This window comes from Siphateles boraxobius, unplaced genomic scaffold (assembly GCF_051911475.1).
Source record: "Siphateles boraxobius isolate OS27281-9 unplaced genomic scaffold, OSU_SipBor_1 130, whole genome shotgun sequence".
Taxonomy (NCBI): Eukaryota; Metazoa; Chordata; class Actinopteri; order Cypriniformes; family Leuciscidae; genus Siphateles; species Siphateles boraxobius.
Window position 1 is genome coordinate 33,820,996 of NW_027508734.1, and position 24,031 is coordinate 33,845,026.

At 37.0% G+C, this 24,031-nt stretch overlaps 1 protein-coding gene across 1 annotated transcript in view; it reads left to right on the forward strand.

Moving 5' to 3' along the window:
- Positions 1–24,031, forward strand: part of LOC143737852 (uncharacterized) — a 39,143-nt gene that overhangs the window by 9,244 nt on the left and 5,868 nt on the right. Inside the window, exons 4-5 of the mRNA XM_077229712.1 lie at positions 15,828–15,962; positions 23,459–23,581. Of these exons, the coding sequence (XP_077085827.1) occupies positions 15,828–15,962; positions 23,459–23,581 (258 nt within the window). The remainder of the gene's footprint in view (positions 1–15,827; positions 15,963–23,458; positions 23,582–24,031) is intronic.

A 24,031-nucleotide genomic window follows, 5' to 3' on the forward strand; every position in this document is an offset into this window, starting at 1 on the left:
CGCCTCTCATGAGAAAATCACAGTTCCTAACAGAAAAGACTATTACCCGCAGGGTCGCCACGGACCCTAAAATTGCATGTTTGTTTCTGTGTCAGCATGCAATTGCAGAAAAGCAAACAAAAAACATGCGTTATGTGCCTGTAACAATCACAAGTTACACGAATGAACTTTTAAGTGTTTAAATTTGTATATAATGAGAGAGTTATTAGAACTCTCAAATGGGGAAATGTAGTGTTACAAATTTATTAAAATGTTTTCATTTAGGTTCCAATACAATAGTATATAAACTGAGACAGTTTCGTATACTGCATTCAGCATTTAAGGTTATGATGATATTTGCTGTGAAACAGTTTTCCAGCAAGAGAGTCCGGCAAATCTTGTTTTCTGTATCTGGCAGAATTCTGCTCTCTATCTAACCGGTTATTCCTGTTTTCTCTCTATTGTAAGCAGATTACTGAAACTTTGGTAGTCTCACTGTTTGAATAGTTATGCTGATTGGAATTGGAATTGTTAACACTCCATGTATAGGGCCGGTTCCTAAACCGGTATACATCATTTACATACTTTGTTCATCACAATGTTAAGCCCTGCCCCTAAAATATTTATAAATTGCAAGGGAATGTTTCCTTTAGTCAGACCTGGGTAAGATTTTGGACGAAGCAGACTACAGCAAATAAACAATCCTGCTTAAAAGATACAATCCCAACATCTCCTGGTTTTTCGCTTCTAACTCTCCTACACTTAAGAAGAACAAGGTTTACAACAACCCGTAAAAGCTGTTGAGTTGTGTTTGAGTCGAGTCAGGGAAGGAAATCAGCAAGGAAATTGCGCGAAATTGAGAAAATATGCTGTATTTTTGTAATTCCGCTATAGGTGGCAATAATGTAGCAGAAACTACATGCTTCATCTTTAAACGTAAGGCGCATTTGCTGAGGACACTCATCTGAAGTTCTTTTTTTTTTTTTTTTTATGTTACTAAAATTTGTATAAAATAATCAATAGGCCTATTAGCAGGCTACTAGAAATAAAAGTAAAATATAATTAGAATAAATGTAAGTATAATACAAATATAAGTATTCTTTAAAATATGTTGAAATAATGCAAACAGAGGACTTTAACAAATGCAAAGACTAGTCTTTAACAGTTTATCGTTTTCATCAAGTTTCGTCACTTGACTAAGTCTATTTAGTTTTGCATCAAATACAATATGATTTTCGTCGATTAAGATCTGGCAGCAACTGCACATTTTTCCGCTTGAGCGAGCGATTAGCGGACAGCTTACCCTGTACAATAAATCTCCCATAAGCCAGCAAACCAATGAGAGCGCGGGACAGTGATGACGACACATAACAACAGAGCGTAAGCGGCAAAGCTGCTGTGTATCCGCTTATCCGGAACTATCAGTGAGTGGCAGATTTGAAGACAATTACCCTCGTTTGGCAAACAAATAAATGACAGACCATTACATACATATTGCCAACATTTTATCATGTGAGCTTTATGGTACACTTCAAACAAAGAAATGTATAGTGTTAATGTTAATTAGCGAGACATATATACCAATATGCATATAAACTCGTGGTTCATGGTTTAAGGAAATTATGCATTTTACTTGATTGTGCCATCACATACAATTTTTGAAGTTAATAAATGTAAGCTTTAAAAAAAAAATTGGTACAAGTTTTTCAAAGCCAACATGAATACAAAAAGTAGGCTATATAAGGCATATGTGGCACATTTGTTTAAACTAGATGTTCTCCTTTTTATCGTGGACAATAATTATTGACCCAATTACCAATCTCTCATCACTTCTCTTCTTCAAGATTCTAAAGGGTGGTACTAGTTTATTACTCATCTTTCACTCTCTATAGTGCTCGCTCAATGGCTTATGGCTGACATAAAGCACACATCCAAACGTCAGTGGGAGGAAAATGACTAAAGCATATTTAACGCTATAGAGACAGGCCCACAAACTGAGAAAAAAAAAAAAATATATGATCAGTCATGCACTCTAAAATGTACCATGTATATCACTGACATGGTCATCTAAAATATAAATTACGCATTATCGTTTATGTTTTTTATCTCTTAGATGTGTAAACTTCTTTAACATAATCACTGTCTGAGGGAAAAACAGAAAAAAGGGAGTTATGCGTCAGAGAACATAAACAAGACTTTCGGTTACAAACAAACCAGCCTGCCTTGCATGCAAATGCTGCTGCTCAGACAAAAGTGCTTGTCAGAATGTCCTTCCATTGGGTATTTCTTTGAGAACAGACTACTCTTATCTCTCATGTCACTTCAGTCATATCGTATAGGCCTACTTGTGATTTGTAACTCATTTAGACTCATTTAGACTCATTCATGGCAGTCAGTGCCAAATTAAAACATGGCTTCCGAAATTTACATTCATCAAACAAATGAAATACAGCGGGTTCATTGCACTGCAGTACTGAGCATTATTTTGCATCTGCAAAGCAAAGCGTAAAACATGGGCTATTCAATTAATTTGGAATTGGGGCCAGTTCATGAAACTGAGGCAAAATAAGGGGCCGGAGAACTCCCCCCCTTGTTTTTGTGTCAAACAAGTTGTGACGTTGTTGTAACATTAAAACAGGAGATCGTGACTTACTCTGGGCTCAAAGTGATGCTTGGAGCTCCAGTGGTTTGGTTTCCTCTGTGGATGAACGACATTTAGTTTTCTTGATTGGCTGATAAGTGGCGGGCTCGACTAAGAACTCCTGGGGAGACGCGCTTGATTCCTGCCGGTTCCATAGTGAGAGCGGCGCGACCAAAGAAATTTTGGGCGCTCCGGCATATTAAATATATTATAAATAGTTTTTCCGTGTGAGACAAACAATGTGTGGCTGGAGTGCGTGACAAAAGACCGAAATGCGTGATTGTCACGCTCAATGCGTGACATTTGAGAGCCCTGGAATATAGAGAGTCTCCACAACGGATTGAAGCGCACATCCGAGTGAAGACTGTGCGCAAGCCACAAGAGAACACAGTATCCGCGCCACTGATCGCAGCGGCAACGAGCACTTTGATCCAAAACAACACATTTCAGCGCTAGATCGCCTCTTATTTAACAAACGAACGAAGTGAATGCTCGGCTAGTTAACTGGAGATTTTTTAATTTATTTGTATTGGTACATTCGTGCTGCGAGATGTTTCAAAAGTGGTGAGGACAATATCAATCTTAGTAAAAAATGTCCCACCCGCAAATTACGCCCGGCCCTGGGGCCGCCAATTGAATAGCCCGGGCGTAAACTATCATTTTTCATGATGTGACTCAACCACTGACTCCCGCGGCCCATATATATATATTTTATTATTATTATTATTATTTGGTTCTTCCTGTGAAAAATGCATTACAAAATGTGTGCTTCTTATACAAACCAGCCTCCTGAGTAGTAATTAACAGACTGCAGTTGAGAATAAAAATAGCTGCATTTTCAGTTGATCCGAAGAAGCATTAGCAGAGATTGCAGAGATTTTAGCAGAGATTTTAGATTGCCAGTGTGAATGGTGATGACCTACAGTGGTCGGTCCTGGCCAGTTCATGTTTGGCATAATGAAAATAAGAGCAGATAGTGGCTGCAACCAGTCATGCATATAAAACAGAGTTTTTACTATTTAATGCTGTGTAAAGTCTATTCATTAAACATGCGGAGGGCGATACGCCCATCACATCCATGTATTCTGGAATCTAAATAATTCCACACTGTACACATGATAGAGAGCACACAGCAAATCTTATCACATGTTAATCTTGTTCCAAAAGCAGCCTGATATCCCCATCCATCAAAAGCCTATCTACATGGATGCATACTCATTTCCACATTCCCTATGTGTTAAACATGAGCATTACAGTCGCTGGCATTTTCTAATCTCAGAGGTGCTCAAGTACCCATCACCAGTGTCCCAGTTCCCACCTGCACGTCATCACTGTACTTCAAAAATAACTTTGAAATCCATCATTGAAATCTCTAGATCTGTATTAAAAAAAAAAAAAAAAAAAAATTCTTGACTTCACTACTAATAACTGTTCATTTTCAGTTTAACAACATGAATTGATGCAGACGACAGAAAATGTCTTGACTTAACAATGTTCAAAATACAACCACATAAGAGAAGAAACAGTTTTGAAAGAAATTGCAAATTATTCAAAACAAGGTGTATTACATAAGGGAATATTCTGAGGATGTAAATGTCTATATATGATATCCCTTAAATGGATGCATGAATGTCTCACCAATGATTATTACATATTCAGGTCTTTAGCGACCCGGATCTATATCTAACACGGAAGGAATTCTGCTTGTCACAATTATAAAGGGGTTTGAGTGGGTAATTATCAGTATCTAACAAGACGAAAAATTATTTATTCAATGTTGTCTACATTATATTGCATCTGCAGCAGCATTGTGAACTTTTGTAAAGATACGTTTAGCCATTAACTTCTAAATGCATCATTACATTCAAATTGCAAACACATGAGGAGAGTCACCGCATGAAAGACCAACGGCTGCAGACCAAGGTGCCACAACATTTCTCTCCGAAACGGTAGGAAATTAAATTAGATTGAATGGAGGATTTTAACTGTGACAAGATGATTGACAGGGCAGTTTACGGTGGCTGGACGCACGCGACAGAGCTGTCCGTTAAAGATGACGAAGTAGTATGTCCCAAAGCTTGCCTACTCTTTTGCTACACACTCAAAAGTATGTACTTTTTCTTCACAAAAAGAGTACATACTTTTAGGTCGTAGTATAAGTGGGCGAATTGGGACGCAGCCTAAGACAGACAGGTGCAGATGAAGACTGTGACAGATGTCTAACTTTTAAAAAAAAATGAATGAGGAGGATGGTAGTGAATGACGTACCGAGTCACTAATGGCATGAGGTATCCGATAAAGGAATATAGAGTATTGTTCAAAAGTTTGGTCTTGTTTTTTTTTTTTTTTTAAGAAATGATTTGGTTTTTTTTTTAGCAAGTGTGTGTTAAATTGATCAAAAGTGATCATTAGTTAATATTTTGTTATTTTTCTCTGCAATAATTTAACCATATTACTGTGTTTTTTAATCAAATATATGCAGCCTTGGTGAGCATAAGAGACTTATTTCAAAAACATTTTAAAAACATCTTACTGACCCCAAAGTTTTGAACTTTATTTTAACTCTACTATTTTTACCAGATTCATCAACAGTATGGGGTTTGTAAATATGCTAAATTATTTCAGGCTAGCAACGAATACAGGCAACAGGATATGATGTCATGCTGGTATTCTAATTAATTAGAAAAAGTAATGAATAAATTAAAAATGTCAAACACTCTCCACAGAACTGCAAAGTGTGCAGCAAGTTTGTTCCTGATGTCAAACCAGGGACTAATAATATCCAACCCGTTCTCATCCTTTGGCGTCATACATGTGACGCTTTGCACATTTCGTTGAAATCTTACCCACATGGCATCATTTAGCATCAATATGAGACGCAGAACCCAAGGCGTAATACAGGTGACGCTCGTCTAAATCCAACGCACATGGCATCGTTTAGCGTGAATATGAGACGCAGATCCCAAGGCGTCATAACCGTACCCTACCCCAGACCTAAACCTACCCATTACAGTGCGTGTTATATTGACGCTAAAGGATGCCATGTGCGTAAGATTTCGACGAAATGTCATATGGCGTCACCTACATGACGCCAAAGGATGAGAATGCGTTATAATATCAGAAGTTGGAGAGGACAGAATAATATCCTGACCGTGTAAAGTTTTCAGAACAAAAATAACAATTTAGTCTGCCTAGACTGATGCAAAACAAGAACAGAGCGATCCCAATAAAATCAGCCAAAAAGTCCCCATTTCTACAAGCTATGAAAAGGGCCTTGTGCTTCCCTTCCATCACAAATCAACATATATGACCTTTAGAAAAGAGAGAAGATTTGCATTATGCAGTCCATATCGATTCACGTAAGCCTTTTCATTTATTCCCCTTTAGCATATTTTATATTAATTGTTAAAAGGTCTCACTAGAACTGCAACAACAGGAACTTATTTGCATGCAAGAGGAGTAATGAACGGGGAGGCGAGAACATTGCTCTGCATCAAACACACCAATCTGACTGATCTCATGTACTTATGTCATCACGGCTCAGCACAGACTACATCATGACAGGTCCAATTTAAATCAAAAACCTCAGTGGAACTTCTCACAAGCACAAATATTATTCTCAATGGGGTCTCAATAAAAGAAGGTGGTAGAAAAATAATCTCAGCTAATGGTAGATGACATACAACCAAGGCTGTGTGATTTTGCTGTGGACGCCAGGCTCAGAACCTTTTGTTTCTGCAGCTCATAATTTATACGGTATTCATTATGCACACCAACAATTCCTTTGGTCTGAATCACAGTTAGTCAGCATGCAATCTTGAATGCCAATGTTTTACCTACTGTAACTACTGCAGCATGTAAAATATATTACATGACATTTATATTCACAAGCAATTTACACATGAATGTTTGGAGTTGTCAGAAAAAAATCATGTAGTGCGGTCGACTGTAGTTGCTTCAGACAACTGAACTAGATACTGTGAGATGTGGGTTAAAGGCTGGAGTGGGACAAATGCCTCCGAGTCTTACATGACCTCTGTCTCATCGTCAAAAGGGGAACTGAAGTCAGTGAAATTTACACATGTAAAGGAGAGACCTCAAGGGTTTATACACTTGTTTCAGTAATGGGCTAAAAAGTACATTTGGCACTCAATCCAGATCTAATACTCTACGCTCTTTTATTGCTTTTAGGAATTCCATTCCATTCCAAATCACCAGGTATGGTGAAAAAAATTGATTCCCTCCCAAACCACAGGCCTTTCATTCTCCTTCAAGCTTCAATCCATCCTGAAACTCTCCGTGGGTATTGAGAGGTGTGACATTAGCATTTCAGCACTTTCATTGGTCGACTCACTGAAAAATGGGCATTACATATTAATGATGTGTTGAAAGTGAAGTAATCTTTGACAAGCAATGCAAAGCGTATGACATCTGATACATGCGTGCGTGCGTGCATGTGTGTGTGTGTGTGTGTGATTGTGTGTGTGTGTGTGTGTGTGTGTGTGTGTGTGTGTGTGTGTGTGTGTGTGTGTGTGTGTGTGTGTGTGTGTGTGTGATTGTGTGAGAGAGAGAGAGCGAGACCCCCTGTGTGTGTGTGTGTGTGTGTGTGTGTGTGTGTGTGTGTGTGTGTGTGTGTGTGTGTGTGTGTGTGTGTGTGTGTGTGTGTGTGTGTGTGTGTGTGTGTGTGTGTGTGTGTGTGTGTGTGTGTGTGTGTGTGTGTGCGTGTGTGTGTGTGTGTGTGTGTAAAATACAAAATAACATTATAGCTTGAAATGTTGAAACTGAAATTTGGAACAGAAATCTCATAAAAACTGTAACGAGGTTAAAGGCTCAGGGAAGGAGGAGGTGGGAACCGGAGAACATTATACAAACTTTAGTACAAAAGAAAACAAACGACAAAACGAAAGTAAAGCGGCAGCCACTCACTGATGACTGCCGCATAAACTAAGGGTGTACTCACACTTTGTTTGCCTGGTACCATCCCCTGGCGCAATGGTCCCCCCTCCCCTGCTGCCCTGCACTCACATTGCACTTAACGTCATGGGCCAGAGCATGCTTACGTCATTTGCGATGCAACTTTTTGTTTTGAAGAAAACAGGAAGAAAAGTGCTTTCGCTAATAGCCTAACAGATTTATCATTTATGCCGCAGAGCAATTTTCACTTGATTGTCCTGCACGTATCAGAATATTATTACAGAGTCAACTGACTTTGACGGAGGAATTTGCAGCCACAATTCCTGTTCATCAAAAAGGTTAGAACCATACCAGTTATAAACCTAAATTAATTAATACATAACAAATTGATTGAATTATTGAAAAGTGTACAATACAAGTAGTAATAGAAGAAGTTTGCTGTCGTAATGATGACAGTAGCACACACAAGAGTAGTAACTTGCGTGCTCCGCCGCGTTTTGCAATCACTCTACATGCGTTCCCCGCCCGAGCCCAATTGAACCGCACCCACCTCTTCAAATTAAGCCCGGGCATGGTACGGAGCATCTAGGGCTAGTCCTCTCTCGTCTTCCACTGTCGTCACTCCTCCTCTTATCCTTCCGGAGCTCCTACATGGGACTCGAGACTGGTGTGGCATGCAGGTGACGCTCATTAACCTTCGCGTCACTGGCCTCGCTCCGTTACTGCAGCTCTCAGCCCTGCCCTGCTTGCCACAAAAACAAATTAGAAACATTGACAAATTGGTCTCTGTTGGCTCAGTTCAGAAACTCATTATTTCAGAAATTCTGTGTGGTACTACATAAATTAACTTAAAAATCTTTTCACTGATCTAAGATGTGGCCCTTGTGAATTTTAATCAGCCCTGAACAAACATTTCTTGGTTCAGTTCATATATTTTAATTTAAGAGGTTACAAAACAAATAATAACTAAAAATGTCCTACAAACAAACAAATAAGTATGAGAAGAAGTTGAAACATTACAATATATTCAAATCCTAAAATGTTTTTAGGATTTAGGACACTGGGCGGCAGTGGCTCTGTGATTCATGTTGGTTGTCTACATGCCTTGCATGGCTGACACCGCCATCAGTGTATGAATGAGTGAAAGAATGGGTGAATGTGAGGCAATATGTAAAGCTCTTTGGTGGCCATGGGTCTGTTGAAAGCGTCTGATATAAATGCAGTCCATTTACCATTACCATTTTATTTTAGGGTTGTGGCCAAAGCTAACAACATAAAATGCATAGGCTACTGAACATCACAACTACAAAACAAACAACATTCCTATTCCCTACATTCACAAACATGTATCTGACTTCAAGCATTAATAGTATAAAAATTAGAAATTCTGACTCGTATGACCACATTAAATTTGTTGGGTTAATGCTAAAGACAAAATTTGTGAAATAATTGCATCAAATCAAATGTTTTAAACCCTGTCAGCTGTAAAAGTTAATCATCTGATCTTATAGGTTGGGTAAGCGATATTTGAAAACCGCTGTTTGAAAGTTGATCGGACCGACACAACCAGACACAACAACAAAGCCAATCAGCTTTAGGGGGCATTAGACGGTGGAGGAGAGAGAACGAGCAAGAGAGAGATGTTAGGATTGGAGGGTGAGCTTTGGAATAGGAGAAATGAAGAGAGGGGTGTGTTTGTTTGGGTTGATTTCAAATATCAATGACTTTTAGAAATAGCATACTGCACCTTTGAGTTAGAGCCAAACTGAACTTAAATTTATGTTTTAAAAATATATATTTTTTGATAACACTTTATTTTGTCCCCTTTGAACGTTCTGTTGACCATTAGTAACTATGTTAACTAACTCTCATTAGAGTATTAGTAGACTCTTTGCTTAATATCTGCTAACTCTATTGTGATGCTCCTAAACAGACACTCTACTGATTATAAGTAACTTTGCAACTACGTGTCAACTTATTCTAACCCTAACCCTACCAGTCTAATACTCTACTGACGCTCTAATGAGAGTTAGTAGACATGTAGGTGCAACATTACTTATAGTCAACATAATTTAATTAATTAATTAATTTTATAGAATGTCTTTTTGTCGTATACAGACCTTAACCAATTTACAGGTTTTTACTGTAGCATTTTACAGTATGTTATTGTTAAATTATGTTTATTTTTGTGACATATGTACTCATGAAATAAGAAAAAAATTATCATCACAAAGATCACCAGAGATTTATTAATTCCAGGTGTAATGTCAACCTGCCTTGTGTTTGTTATTGTTTGGACTGAATACCCGGAGTTTATGACCTTTGCCGGTTTTCGACTACGATTGTGGATTACCTTTTCAATAAAACTGCATTTGGATCCTCAACCTTCGTGTCTCGGAGCAGTTTGTGACATATATACAGTGCTTAGCATAAGTGAACACACCCATGCTAAAGTTGACTGAAAAGAGGAATAAAAAAAAATCATCTTTTGGAAATTGATCTTAATGCTTTAATTAAAACAATTAGGAAAAATCCAACCTTTAAGGTCACCAATTTTATTTGTGAATGAATAATGTATCATAAATAAATACATTTTCTTCCTTAAAATACAGGGTGCATAAGTCAGAACACTCCTATGTTAAATTCCCATAGAGGCAGGCAGATTTTATTTTGAACCCTGCAAGACCCCCCAAAAAAAGAAAGACAAAAAAATGTTTCACCTGTCAGATGTTGTTGTAGGAGGCTTCTGATGCAAATAATATTTTTTGTTATTTTTTTGTTATTTATTATGTTTTAGTAAGTTAAGGAAAATTTGTAATATTGCAACATTGGGCCTATTTGGGAGTAGAATTTCAGCATTTGCACTCACACTGTCAGAACAAATATACAGAACAACTAAGGGCTCATTTAAAGTGTGGATTGCTTACATAGTACCATAACAGTAAATATCATGAATAGTACTAATAATACTCACCCAACAGTCATACCTTTATGAATTAGAATTTATTAAAAATAAACATAAAATATAAATATTAAATACAAAACAGATTGAAAACTATCAAAGAAACAGTGTCCAGTGTTCACTTGCAATGGTAGTCCCAAAAGCAGTTCATTTCCTCTGAAAAGCAAAGACGGAGATTGCACTTCCTGCAGAGAGTATTCAAATATAATTTTTTGCAGTGTCTGCAGTGCCCTCTCATTCTGAAATGAAAACAATAGTTGTAAGAGTTAGAGTATGTTCAAGTATAAATCATTTAATTGTAAATGAATCCTATTTATGTGATACATTCCACTGAAGTCACACAATTCTAAAAGGAATATTCAAACCCCCAGACCTCTTACATCCCCACATTCCAGAACATTAACACTTGTCCCTAAACAATAGACCATGCAACCCCCTATATGTCTGAACATTTACACCTGTCCTTGAATAACCATCATCCAAAGCATTCCACAAACAATGTCTGCCTTGAAACAAGCAGATATTTGGTCAAATAAACAAAGCCCAGATAAAAAAAAAAAAAAAAATATATATATATATATATATATATATATATATTTACTGCTAACATACAGGAACAATTTAAAATATGGAATTAAAGGAATTAAAACACTGCAACCAGAAATCATTTATTCATTTAGAATGATTCAAATCTGATATAAACTGAAAATTATAACAAATAACACATTTAGAAATTGTGAATCATCAAATACATTATATTTCCATAAGTATTTCTCCTATATGTGAACATTTGAGAAGTGAAATACCTCCATGTAATGTGCAATTTTGATTACCATTCTCTCCCAATGTTGTAAAATTACAACAAAGACATTACCTAAACATCTAAGTTGATGCATGCATTCCACAATAACCAAGTATTTACATGAACTAGACATTCTAACAATCACAAAAAAAAAAAAAAAAATATATATATATATATATATATATATATATATATATATATATATATATATATATATATATTTCTGGGGTTTTACTTAATTCAATGTTAAGATATCCAGTCCAATGAAACAAGGAGATGCGCTTCCAGGAAAGTCTGCAGGTTGTATGAGTTCATGACCTTATGGCAAGACCTACTATGCAATGGCATTGTGAGGCTAAACAATAGCTATGTAAATGTAGTCTTTAAAAAAATTAAAATTTGCAGATGTGTTTTTGGAAGAGCTAAAAGTGATGTTGCCATTTTACAACCACGGGTCTTACAGGATTAAAAAGGCCAGTTATTTCATGGATCCAGGATACTATGCATCCTGATAAAGTTTCCTTGGCCTTTGGAATTGAAATAGCCCCACATCATCATCACATACCCTTCACCTTAACTAGAGATTGGCATGGTTGTATTTCAGTTAGCCTAATAGCTGGTTTGATTTGCATTGAGAGATGATCTTATGGAAAGTACCCCATGCCAATCTCTAGGTATGGTGAAGGGTATGTGATGAGGATGGGCTATTTTAATTCCAAAGGCCAAGGGAACTTTATCAGGATGCATAGTATCCTGGATCCATGAAATAACTGGCCTTTAAAAATACAAATCTGCCTGCCTCTATGTGAATTTAACATAGGGGTGTAAGCACCCTGGATTTTAGGAAGAACATGTATTTATTTCTGATACATTATTCATTCACAAAGAAAATTTTTGTCCTTAAAGGTTGGATTTTTCCTATTTTTTTTTTTATTTTAATTAAAGCATTAAGATCAATTTCCAAAAGATTTTTTTTTATTCCTATTTTTAGTCAACTTTAGCATGGGTGTGTTCACTTATGCTAGGCACTGTATACACTGACTTTAAAAACACAGGTGGTAAAGAGAAAACCACATGATGAATCAACGTTCATCACAAGTATCTTTTCTACAAGCAGGTAAATATCGAAGGTGCACATTGTCAGTCACACAAATACAGAACACCATCATGCTAACACACAATACTGCAATAATACAATAAACATTTATTCTGGGAATTATAGAATGTATTTTCGTCATTTACAGAACTTAACCAAATTTAAAAATTTTTACTGTACTATTTTTGCAGTCTTTTATTGTTCAAATTATGTTTATTTTTGTGACATATGTACTCATGAAATAAGAAAGAAATGATCATCACAAAGATCACCGGAGATGCATTAATTCCAGGTGTAATGTCAATCTGTCTCAGCTGACCACTTGAGATCAGATCATCTGTGAGAGATGTTAACACTAGGTGTAAACAGGACTCAAGGGAGCTTTGCTGGGAAACAGCATTTACAACCTAATCTTGTTGATTGCTTCTAATCAGTCGGAAAAATGGAGATGATCAGTGTGGGTTCATTTTTTGTTTGCTTGTTTATCCAATTACTTGATACAACACCTTGGTTATCCCATTGTCATTATGATGCAAATGATCCATCTGTCTATATTTTACCTCACTGACCAACTAAACTGTTTGGCTTCACCATTCCCAGACATTTATAATAAATGTTTGGGTCTGTTTTCTTTTTTTTTTTTTGTGTGTTTATCTCCGAACAATATGACCAGAAGCAAAACACTTCCCCGATTGTTTATCTGCAGCAGCCAGAACACAGCATTAAAAGGGGTTTTATTTATAATAAAATATATCCCAGTTTCTCCTGTGGGGCAGCACTAAAAAGAGATCTCTTCTTTCGTCCCGTCATGTCATTGCATGTTCTTTAGGGTGCTTTCACACCTGCCTCATTTAGTTCGGTTGAATCGCACTACAGTTCGTTTTCCCCCTTGGTGCGGTTCGTTTGGGCTGGTGTGAAAGCAGCAATCACACTCAGGTGCGCACCAAAAGCGGACCAAACAAGCGTACCTGGACCTCCTCGAAGAAGTGGTCTCGGTACGCCTTCAAACGAACTCTGGAGCGGTTCGTTTGTGGTGAGAACGTGATCCGACCTCGAACAGACCCAACTGCCAAAGAACTGCGCATTTTTGGACTAAACCAGCTGCCGTAGTTAGGTGCGCTGTGCATTATGGGATGAGGACTAATGTTTGTTGACAGTTTGCACTAGCATGGCAGCTCGCGGACAAACGTGGAGTTATTTCAAATATTAACATTATTTTCAAGCCGCATCCTCGCTTCATTCTCAAATGTTATTGTTTGCATAAAGTGGTGTAGACAAACTATATAACACACTATGACCAGGGATACAATCAGCCCACGCAGTCATCTCTCCATAGTAAAAAGCTGTCTGATGGATTTTCCTCCTCTTTGTTAACTTCCGGGAGCTCTGGAATTTTCCCGCACGTTAATTCTGACCAATCGAAGTGCAGTTACCTCTGGTCAATGAGTGATCTGGATGTTGTCACGTGACTGCATTTTGATTCGTTTCATCAACTCATCATCTGATGGGGACCAGAGCAATCAGTGTGGTGTGAAAAGGAACCAAAACGCCTGAAAATGATACAAAGTATAATTTTTCGCCCTTAGTCCGGACCAAAGGAACCGAACTACAGATGAGAAAGCACCCTTAATCTTCCTTTCACTTTTTTTTCTGGATTACCCACATGGCCAGCTGTGTCGAATCACCAGGCATGTGCCTTGAACATCATCAATGTCTCTTGCAGATATTACATGGCACTCATTGGGTTTGTCAGGGGTGACATGCAAGTCAAGCCAATAGACAGCCGATGAAAGAGGAAGAAGCATGCAAGGAAAGCCAGGAGTAGATGATCCAACCCTCACTCCTTTTCTTTAACACCCCTATCAAATGCATCTACAAATTATTTTAGCTCACACATTAAAACAACTTCATTACATTCTACAAACAAGCTGTGAAAAAAAACTCCAAGGAGTTACCATCATTGCAGTGTTATTAAAAAGTATAATTTTTTGATTTGTTTTAGTTTTTTGATATATGATTGATGTATACATAAATCCATGATCTTTCAGCACCACCTCTTAAACAATGTATGACTTTCTGTATGGATAACATTTGGGAAACGAGGGCATCAGTTAAAGATAAATGCTTGGACAATGATTTCCCCCCCATTTTGTTAGGTCAGGGAAGCAGGAAAAATGGATTTTGGTGATCATTCAGCCTTTTTAGAACCATACACTTAAGATGTGTTTACACTTGTAGTTCAGTTATCTTGGTCCAAAAAAGGCAACTATACATTGAATCCTGGATTGCTTAGCTTTTACAATGTCATTTTTAACACTGAACCTAAAGATACAAAAAAAGGCTTTTATGACATACAATTTACAACAGAAATTACCATTCATCCAAAATAATGCTGTATGCGCGGCTAAATGCGTTTGTTCTCCGTACATATGATGGTATTTTTACCAGCTGAGAATTCAAGAGCCTATAAAATATGTAAAGGAGTCAAAACAACACCAAAAATTCATCTGTTTTACACACAGAAGAAGATTTGCTGCAAGGAGACAGCAGATCTAACTCCTGTACCGAACTGCATGGGCGACGTAGCTCCTATGGCGAGAAAAATACAGGTTTGAAGAAAGTGCTCAAGAAGAGAATGAAGCCAAGTGCTTGAACATTCGGTCCTTTTTAGGGTCGCATCTTATGTCATCACATCCTGCTTAGATGTTTGTTTAGATGTCTTTGGTCAATGTCCGTTTGTAAGCGGATCAAGACCCTACCTTTACAAGTTGGTCGGTGCGCACTAGGGTTCGGAGGGCAGAATTCACACTTATTCAAATTAATTGTACTAAAGTTTAATCGAACCAAACATGCCAAGTGGCTTAAGAAAAATCAATAATGTGATCGCTGATCTGTACGTTTATGGATTAGCCTATTTTTTTGTGTTTTTTTTTTTTACTGGTAGTGTATTGCTGTCCTTTTCAAATAACATCATTCCTACCCAGGGACTACAAATTAGCTTTATAGCTAACTCTGGCATAACGACTGTGTTGTGCGTGGTCCATTTTCAAACGAAATAAAACTAAAATAACATGTGCTATTTATCAAGGTAGACTCCATAATGAGTTCAAGAGTGAAGAGGGTCAGTCGTACAGGCATAGTAATGTGTGCATGATGCTATTGATATGCTTTCGTCTCCACACAGGCTTCCCTGCTTGGAGTACACATTCTCAGCGCGCTTGCTCACACACCACAGCAGGACTGCTTGTTAAGTCTGCTTCGACTTTTACAGATATGTTTTTAAACTGCTCTGGGAGCAAGTGGCAATGCGAAAGATAGAGGCTAATTGATGAGAATGTGTACTGGCAGTCTGCAGAGTGCACAACGGCACAAACAAGCAGGTATGACAAGTAATTTGACAGCTTCTGTGTTTTAACTCCCCTTAACTCTGCAGATATTCTCACAACAAACCACATGAAACAGCATGCTGCTGCGAGACAGGTATCTCAAAGCCCCGACTTCACATATATCCTGCATTACCCAAACGTGTTTGCTCTCTCAGCATCAAAGACTGTGACAACTGATGGGAGTAAAAAAGAGTAGGTGGATGAAATGCCCCTGGATTGTGTTAAGTCACCCAGTCTAAATGTATAACACGTACTGAGCATATTGATATTCTTCTAGCTCGCTTCGTCAAACTGAAAAGACAATAAAAGGGAGGAACAATGGAGTTATGGTGTGAGAGCTCTGATATAGATGGGTCAATGATGTATGGGAGTGTTTTCAAAAGAAAACAAATCTTAAAAATCTACTTTAGAACACGTCAGAGTTTTGATAACTATATTTGAGTTTTCATAAACTTGTAATATCTTTACACATTTAATTCATATGAGTAAACAGATCTTAATCATTATATATATTTAAAAAATAAGTTTACATATATTTTTTTACAAATACCATTAAATAATCACTCATACATATATCTAGGTTATCAGGGAATCACACCACATAAATATCCTATTATGCCCTTTTACGAAGTCTTGATTTTGTTTTTGGGGTATACTAGAATATGTTTTCATGTAATATTGTTCATAAAACACATTTATTTTCAAATATTTTATATTATTACAGCAGGATTTCACAGGACGTTTCAGAGTGGTATGTGTTTTGTAATTTCCTTATACATGATAGATACGATGTTATCCACCATTTAATTGTGATATTTGTCGGAAAATTAAAGTAATACAGAAATCGATCACAAAATAAATGGTTGATCTTCCTAAGGAGCGGTAAACCGTTTTACAAAAGCGAGAGCTTACAAAAGCAACAGAAAACAAGCTGTTCTCCATAAAATGTACAGTGCACAGATAAACGTTTGGGTTATAATTTTCTGGAACAGTGTTTAAAATTGTTAACCACTCTAAGTTGGTCAGCCTTAGGAAGGTTAAACAAATGAGTTTTGAAAATGTTGTTAAAAAAAACAATGTCTCTCTGACATAGCGACAACACTGTCTTCGCTAATGCAGCTCAGCCAGGCCATTACTTGGGCGGGGATTATTTAAATGATTAGCATTGTGACTTCATAAGATGCAGAAAAATCATGTTGCAGTACAAATGAGCCATTCATTGTAGTTTTTGAAAAGTAGAATATGTTAAGTAAAACATCTCACTTTGGAGTGGACTTTGATGTTTTGTAACCTTGCCGATCTTTTTTTATGCTCAAACAGCAACATTACACACTAACTAAAGTTGGAAAAAAATGGAAAAGCATAATAGGACCCCTTTAAAGGTCAAATTATCAGATGTTGATCATGACAGTCTGCAGGGATCCTTTCTATGATCTAATCTTATCGTTTTATGTTTTTCTACATGTTGGTTGGACCATATAAATTTGTGGACAAAAATATTTTAAAAAAATGCTAAAATATTATAAACCCCCCAAAAACTGAATATCTAAAGGAATATTATTACATAAATTAAGAATATGTTCTTCATAGAAGATGCATATTTAAGTCATTCTAAGCATTAAATGCGATTTTAATATTCATTTTGAAGAAATGTATTATTTCTCGACAGGATAAAACAAATAAGTGTCCCGTCATTGACCCAGGTGCTACTTCTAGAACGGTTAAGAAAGCTAGCGGTGACTGCAGTGTCCACCTTCTCCGCTTGAACAAAGCTAAGGTCAATGGTGTCTGATAGATAGGGAACTACTTACTCATGCAAATCCAGAGCAAGCGCAGCTAGCCATGCCAAGCAACACGCCCAACTCACTGCTCAGTCAGGGGTAACCAGACTCAGTGGGCAAATCATGCTGCGAGAAAGGGAGGAGTGGTTGAAGCAGAGCATAACAAGAGAGGAAAGGGAGAGGGAGCCAAACTCACCTGGTCCCGGCTGTCTCTCTGCCAGCTGAACAGCTCGGTCTGCTCTGTGCCATCTGAGGCTAGTGAGCTAGGACGCTGGCCAGGCCATCCTGCCTCTAATGATCTGCATGGTAGGCAAAGAGTCTGGGCTCTCTCTCTATCACTCTCCCTTGTCCACTCACCCACTCTCACACCAGAAGCCTAACCTGCTATCAGCAAACACTCCCTCGAATGAAGCAATCTGCTTGCCTATTACTGTACATCACCAAGGATATTTTTCTCTCCCTGTCCCATCAGCGAACCGGCTGTAAATTAACACGGGGAAACAGGGCATTTTCTGTACTAGCAAGTTGTTTAATGATCTATGTGCTGTTTTCATCTATCTGATGCCATAATCAGGGCTTCAGATTGGTTATAAACATCCTTGTTTGTAGTTTTCTTCCCATCACCAGCTAATTGGCCAAGATGTAAGATATTGCTTGAATGATTTAAGGTTAGTCCATGTTATTTTGTCTATGTCTTTCTGAGCTCTGAGTTACATGGCCAGACTTTTGACTAAATAATTACAATACATGTAGGGATGTGACGGTGAGGATATTTTCCCACCGGTTAATCGACGTGTGACAACACCGGTAATACCGGTATCACCGGCGGGGGCTTTTAAATCACTAATTTAAAGGCAAACATAAAATGCGCGCGTTTGCATGGGCATACTTGGTGGTCGTGCGGAGCAACACTGTTTTGTTATTGTGCGCTAATTTGAAAACAATTTTTTTTTTTTACATCGCTTATAAAAAGCTGGTGCAGGAGTGTGCACTTCACTTTTAAATTAGCGTCAATTCATCCTTCGCATGGAGTTTGATGCGAACTGACAAATCAAAATCCACCATATTTTGTCCGACAAAGCAGTCAGGAGAGTTAGATTAACGTCGGTGGATTTGAACTTGGCTTTAACTGAGGCAGTCTCTCACGTCACGACACATTAGAGCCACAAAACAGTAGGCCTATTTATTGTTTCATTTTCTTTGACTGACCAAATTTGAAAGTTGAGACTTTGTTTCATATTAAATATTACCTGGTCGGTCCTGTCTGTCAGCGTGTTGTCAGTTTCCTTGTAGGCTACGTGAGTTGCACGTATAAAATGATGTAAACAAATAAACATGATCCATCAGGAAGCGGCATAGATCGCTGAATTTCACTGCACTTCATGAAGAGTTTTTCTTTTGCGTGAAGAAGCTGCTCGCCGGAGATGTGTGAAAAGATAGTGGAGTGCATTCATGATTATTAGGCTACCGGTAGGCTATAATAAGCATCCTGGCTCCGTGTCTGAGTGAGTAATTTACTCTCTTATCTTTGTTCTTTGATTAACATTAGTGAGACTTTAAGACCAGCCGCTGCTGACAGAGACGCGATCTGACACGCGTCCCATTTTCTACAAATCTCTATGTTAATTTAAGACTTTATTTAAATAATTTAAAACTGCTCTTATGAGGACACTCGACAAAACGGACATTTTGGCATAATTTGTGTGTTTTATGGTTTGTTCAAGCCCAAAAGAGAACTCGATACTGACATGCGTTTTTTCTGTGGGTCGCGTGCGTGTGTGTGTGTAATAGGCAGGACTTATAGCGCAGTCTCTTTAGTCTTGTAGCGTTTAAAACCATTCTCATTAATAAGAGCGTGATCATACAACGCTAGTCAATGGGTGACAGAAAAAACCGGATACTGCGTAATTGCGTTAAATATTTTAACGCCTTAAAATTTTTTTTTTGTTTTTCACCGCGGTGTCGCGGTGGGCAAGTGATGAAACCGTGTTGCGACTGAACACCGTGTAACACCGGTAACACCGACTACCGTAGCAAGCCTTACATGTATCCTGTTTATTCTTCCATCACTAAGATAAGCACAAAAGGTTGTCCATGGGTTCTTTAGCAAAGCCGTTAGATGAACACAACCAGCACAAAAACTTGCAGATGCCTTATGAACTACTAGAGGAAACTAATATAGTACCCTGCGCCATGCTTGCATGAGAGCAAAATAATTATGAATTACATCACTGCAGAATAATCAAAGGAGGTAATCTGAAATTAAATGCACGCATATAAATGGTATCATTTTCTATTATATAATTAGAAGTCAGTATTGAGACCACAGTAGATGTACAATTTGCAAGGTAAACACAAATTTGAAATGTACATGTTATAAGCAGAAACACACAATGCATTTGAATATGTTATGTTGCATGCGTGTGCAAGAAGAACATCTAAAATAGCCTAGATTATTTGAATACTAATATATTGGGGTCAGCATTTTTCTTCAGGTTCTATTTTGTTTTGATGAAAATGACACAATATAAGTCTATAAAAAGAGATCATACTGATAAACTGTGAGAAAAACATGGATTGGCAATTGAAGAGTTACAGGAATTGAAGGTGTTGGAATAAACATGAAAGGTTTCGGTCAAAGTTTCCAGAGTTTAATGCTTATAGCTAATTTCGGTCATCATCAGGTAGCCTAGATGTCAGAGCTTGTGCAGGCGACTGGCCTCATTTGTTTCTGTGGAGTATTGATCATGCAAAATCAAGCTAAGGGTTTGTTTTACTATAGTCTGCATCTTTATGTCCATGTATACATGTAAAAATATGTAATTTAATATGTGAAGGTTTAAATGGATAGCATGTGTCTTTTGAAGGAAAACGCACAATGGTGAGTCTAATTGTAGTCCGATTAGGCCTACATGCTGGAAGTCTTGCTACACTTGCGTTATCCAAGTCTGTCAGTCTGACTTCACAAAAATTAGACTAGTATGAATCAAGACAGAAGAAAGCATTTACACAATATTTTACTGTTTTATTATTGTCAAGCTGCCTTGAGGTCCAATGTAGTTTCTAACAACACCGTCCTTCAATAACAGCCTCTTTGCAAAGCCTGAATTACATTGTGACAGGTTCACATAACAACCCGCTCTCAGACATGTTCCTAAAACTGTAAAGGTCAGATAGAAATTATTGTAGACCTTCAGCCACTCATTTCTATCCATGAAATCTTCCAGAAGGATAAACCAGATGAATCAGCCAGGAACAGCACAAGGTACACTATCATGAACTTCTTCAGTGTACAAGAAAATCAACAATAAATTGGCATTTAAATAAATAAATCCAGTCTAATGAGAAATCATATGTTGTATATTACATAATTCATTATATAATTATATTATCTAACTGTAAAGACACAGATTCTCCATTTACATGCCTGGTGATACATTGGGATCTCAGTCTCATAAGAAACATCAAGCAATAGGGGTGTGTTGGGATTTGATGAGTACAGACCAGCATATGGCCCAGTGTATTGTTATGGGAGCTGTTGTGAGCCCGAATGCTCCAGTAAGCAGCGTTATTTGTGTCACTCAGCTGCAAGAAGAAATGGGGCTCTTAAAATGCTTGACCCTCCTACAGATAAAACTCGACTCTTTGGGTGCTCAAGAGCCTCGCCAGAGCGTGGACTGAAGCCAAGCCTAGCACAGCTCTTTCACCTGTATTTATTGAATGGCTGATTAACCAACATATCCGCTGTAAAGCAGCAACGGGCTGTGCAGGGAAAAAAAAAAATCCACAATAGAAGCCACTATTACTTTACGGACAGATTAAAACAGTATCCATAAATAAATCATTTTATGTTCTATAGCAATTTAGGCACAATACATTTCAAATAAAGTTATAATAAAATTATATTTTTATTGTTGTTCATATGCTGAAGCCACCGCTGTTTAGTCAAGTCGGAGTAACCTTTCAAATGTGAGATACCCTCAGAAGAAATATGGTTCCTATTATGATTAGTGTTTTGTACTTTTAATATTTTGCACTTGAAATTGTATATATGGCAACATTTGCTTTACTAGGCAGAAATGCATTAAACTACTCCCTTATTCTCTCTAATGGTGTGTTAAATTTGCTGGGGCTGCAGTCAAACAACGGAACAAAGTAATCTAACCTGTTAAGCTGCAAGCCCACTTTTGAAAAATCCCCAGAAATGACATACCCAAACTGAAACAGATACAGTTCATGAGGCCTATGTATCTGGATGATGAGATTTCCCTGCATTTGGAAAGTGGAAAGTAGAAAGAAAGAAATAGTAATAAAAATTATAATTTAAACAATGATGAGTGACTCTTGTCATTTTACACATGGGCTATATATATATATATATATATATATATAAATACTGTCTGTATATATATATATATATATATATATATATATAAATACTGTCTGTATATATATATATATATATATATATATATAAATACTGTGTATATATATATATATATATATATATAGATATAGATATAGATATAGATATATAGATATGTATATACTGTATATATACTGTATATCACTTTTCTGGCAAGGAAACTGAGGCAAGACAACAAAAGACGACTTTGACTCTGATCAAACGTCAATCTTACTAGACTTCTCTGTTATTTCAGAGACACAAACAAACAAACAAACGGAATGTGAGATGATGATCAGTCCAAAACAAATTATTTTATTACTCAAACCTGTTTTTCATGAGTCAGCTAAAGCTTCCATAAGATGAACTTAATAATGAATCAGAACTCATGCACAGTGTATGACATTAGACGATTTGCTCTATCTGCAGAATATAATATCAAGCTACAGTCAAAGCAGTGCTGTTATCGTCAACTAAATCTAAAACCATTAAAAATAATAATTTTCAGTCATTTATATACAGCTGAAATAAAATAAAACATAAATATTAGATACTGCAATCTGCAGTACAAAAATGACTGCACTAAAAAAGAAATAAAGCTAAATAGAAGCATTAAAAAACAAATAAAAAATGTTATGACAAGCACATAAATAAAATAAATGATAGCTGAAAATATAAAAATAACTAATTCAAAATATTAATAAATACTAAATAACACTAAAAAAATCACAGATCCAAAGTACTATTTTCTGATTGATGAGAGTTTCCAATTATAAGTTATTATAATATGGTAGAACTAATAGACACAGGACTTTGGTTCTCTGATATGTGCTTCAGTAATTCTGAATACATTATAAGCTTTCATCAGCATGGAAACTCCTATTTATTAAGTATTCAAATAAGTGAAACACCAGAGGTTATACATAATGACTTGAATACTAATCACTGAGTCTAAATCATGTGTCACATCATTAATTGCTGAATATTATAATTAATCAAACTATGCTAATTATAAAAGCAGATGTGTTATGAAAAATAATATAACTAAAAATTTGATTACATTCAGAAAGACCCCAAAATCAATTAACATACAAGTTACTTTCATAGTGCACATTATATTTGGCAGATATTATAATGAACCACAGCCTGAAACAAGGAATTCATGTAAAAGCACTCAACTAAACTACTTATAATATTAACAGGGAAAAAAAAACATCACAAGATAGGCTACAAGAGACTGTTTGTGTTTTACTTTTCTAAAATTTTAAATGGGGTTGTTTGCTTACATTTGGTAATTATTTGGCTTTGGTAAACTGCAAAGTTTCCCAAAGAATTACCTAAGAGATGGGTGTATTTCTTTGTTAAACACCCATCTCTTAGCTAAACCCAAAATTCCTGTGCGCTGAGGGTCATCCCACCCATAATACTTAATCTCCGCTGGTTTGTTCACCTCTGATTTCACTCTACTAAAGCTGGCTTGTGTTCATCCCAGCATCAAAGCCTCTGCCACCGTACCCAGCTGCGATGGGGAGAATCAGCCACTCGATCAAAACCTCCACAGACCTCTCCAAAGCTTTGCAGAGATCAGATGACCACTGCAAAACAGCTACGACAAGTGAAACCTTTCCACATAAGAAATCTCATATGTGGGAAAAGTGTGGGTGTCTTTCGAAGTGCAATAAAAACACTATAGTCCCTATGAAGCAGAGGAGGTTGCCCTCTAAAAACAGAACCTTTTATTTAGTAGCTTTCAAATCATATCCCCAGGACAGAAGTTGAAAGACCAATTAATTTGGTTTTAAAGGGTTTTGTTAATTGACGACTACATTGGTACACACATTGTTAGTGACATTTAAGATGTAGTGTGGAATGAGAGCACCTTAGCTATTACTAATGAGCACTTCACAGGAGCTTATGTCGACAGCACTTTATGGCACGAGGCTTTATTACAGAAACATTTACCATCTTAGGTGTTTTGCATATACAGGTTTGTCTTTCCTTGTCATTGCTGCCATCGCAGATAATGATTGGTGTCCTCAAAAAATTATCTTGCTTATCAGTGAAT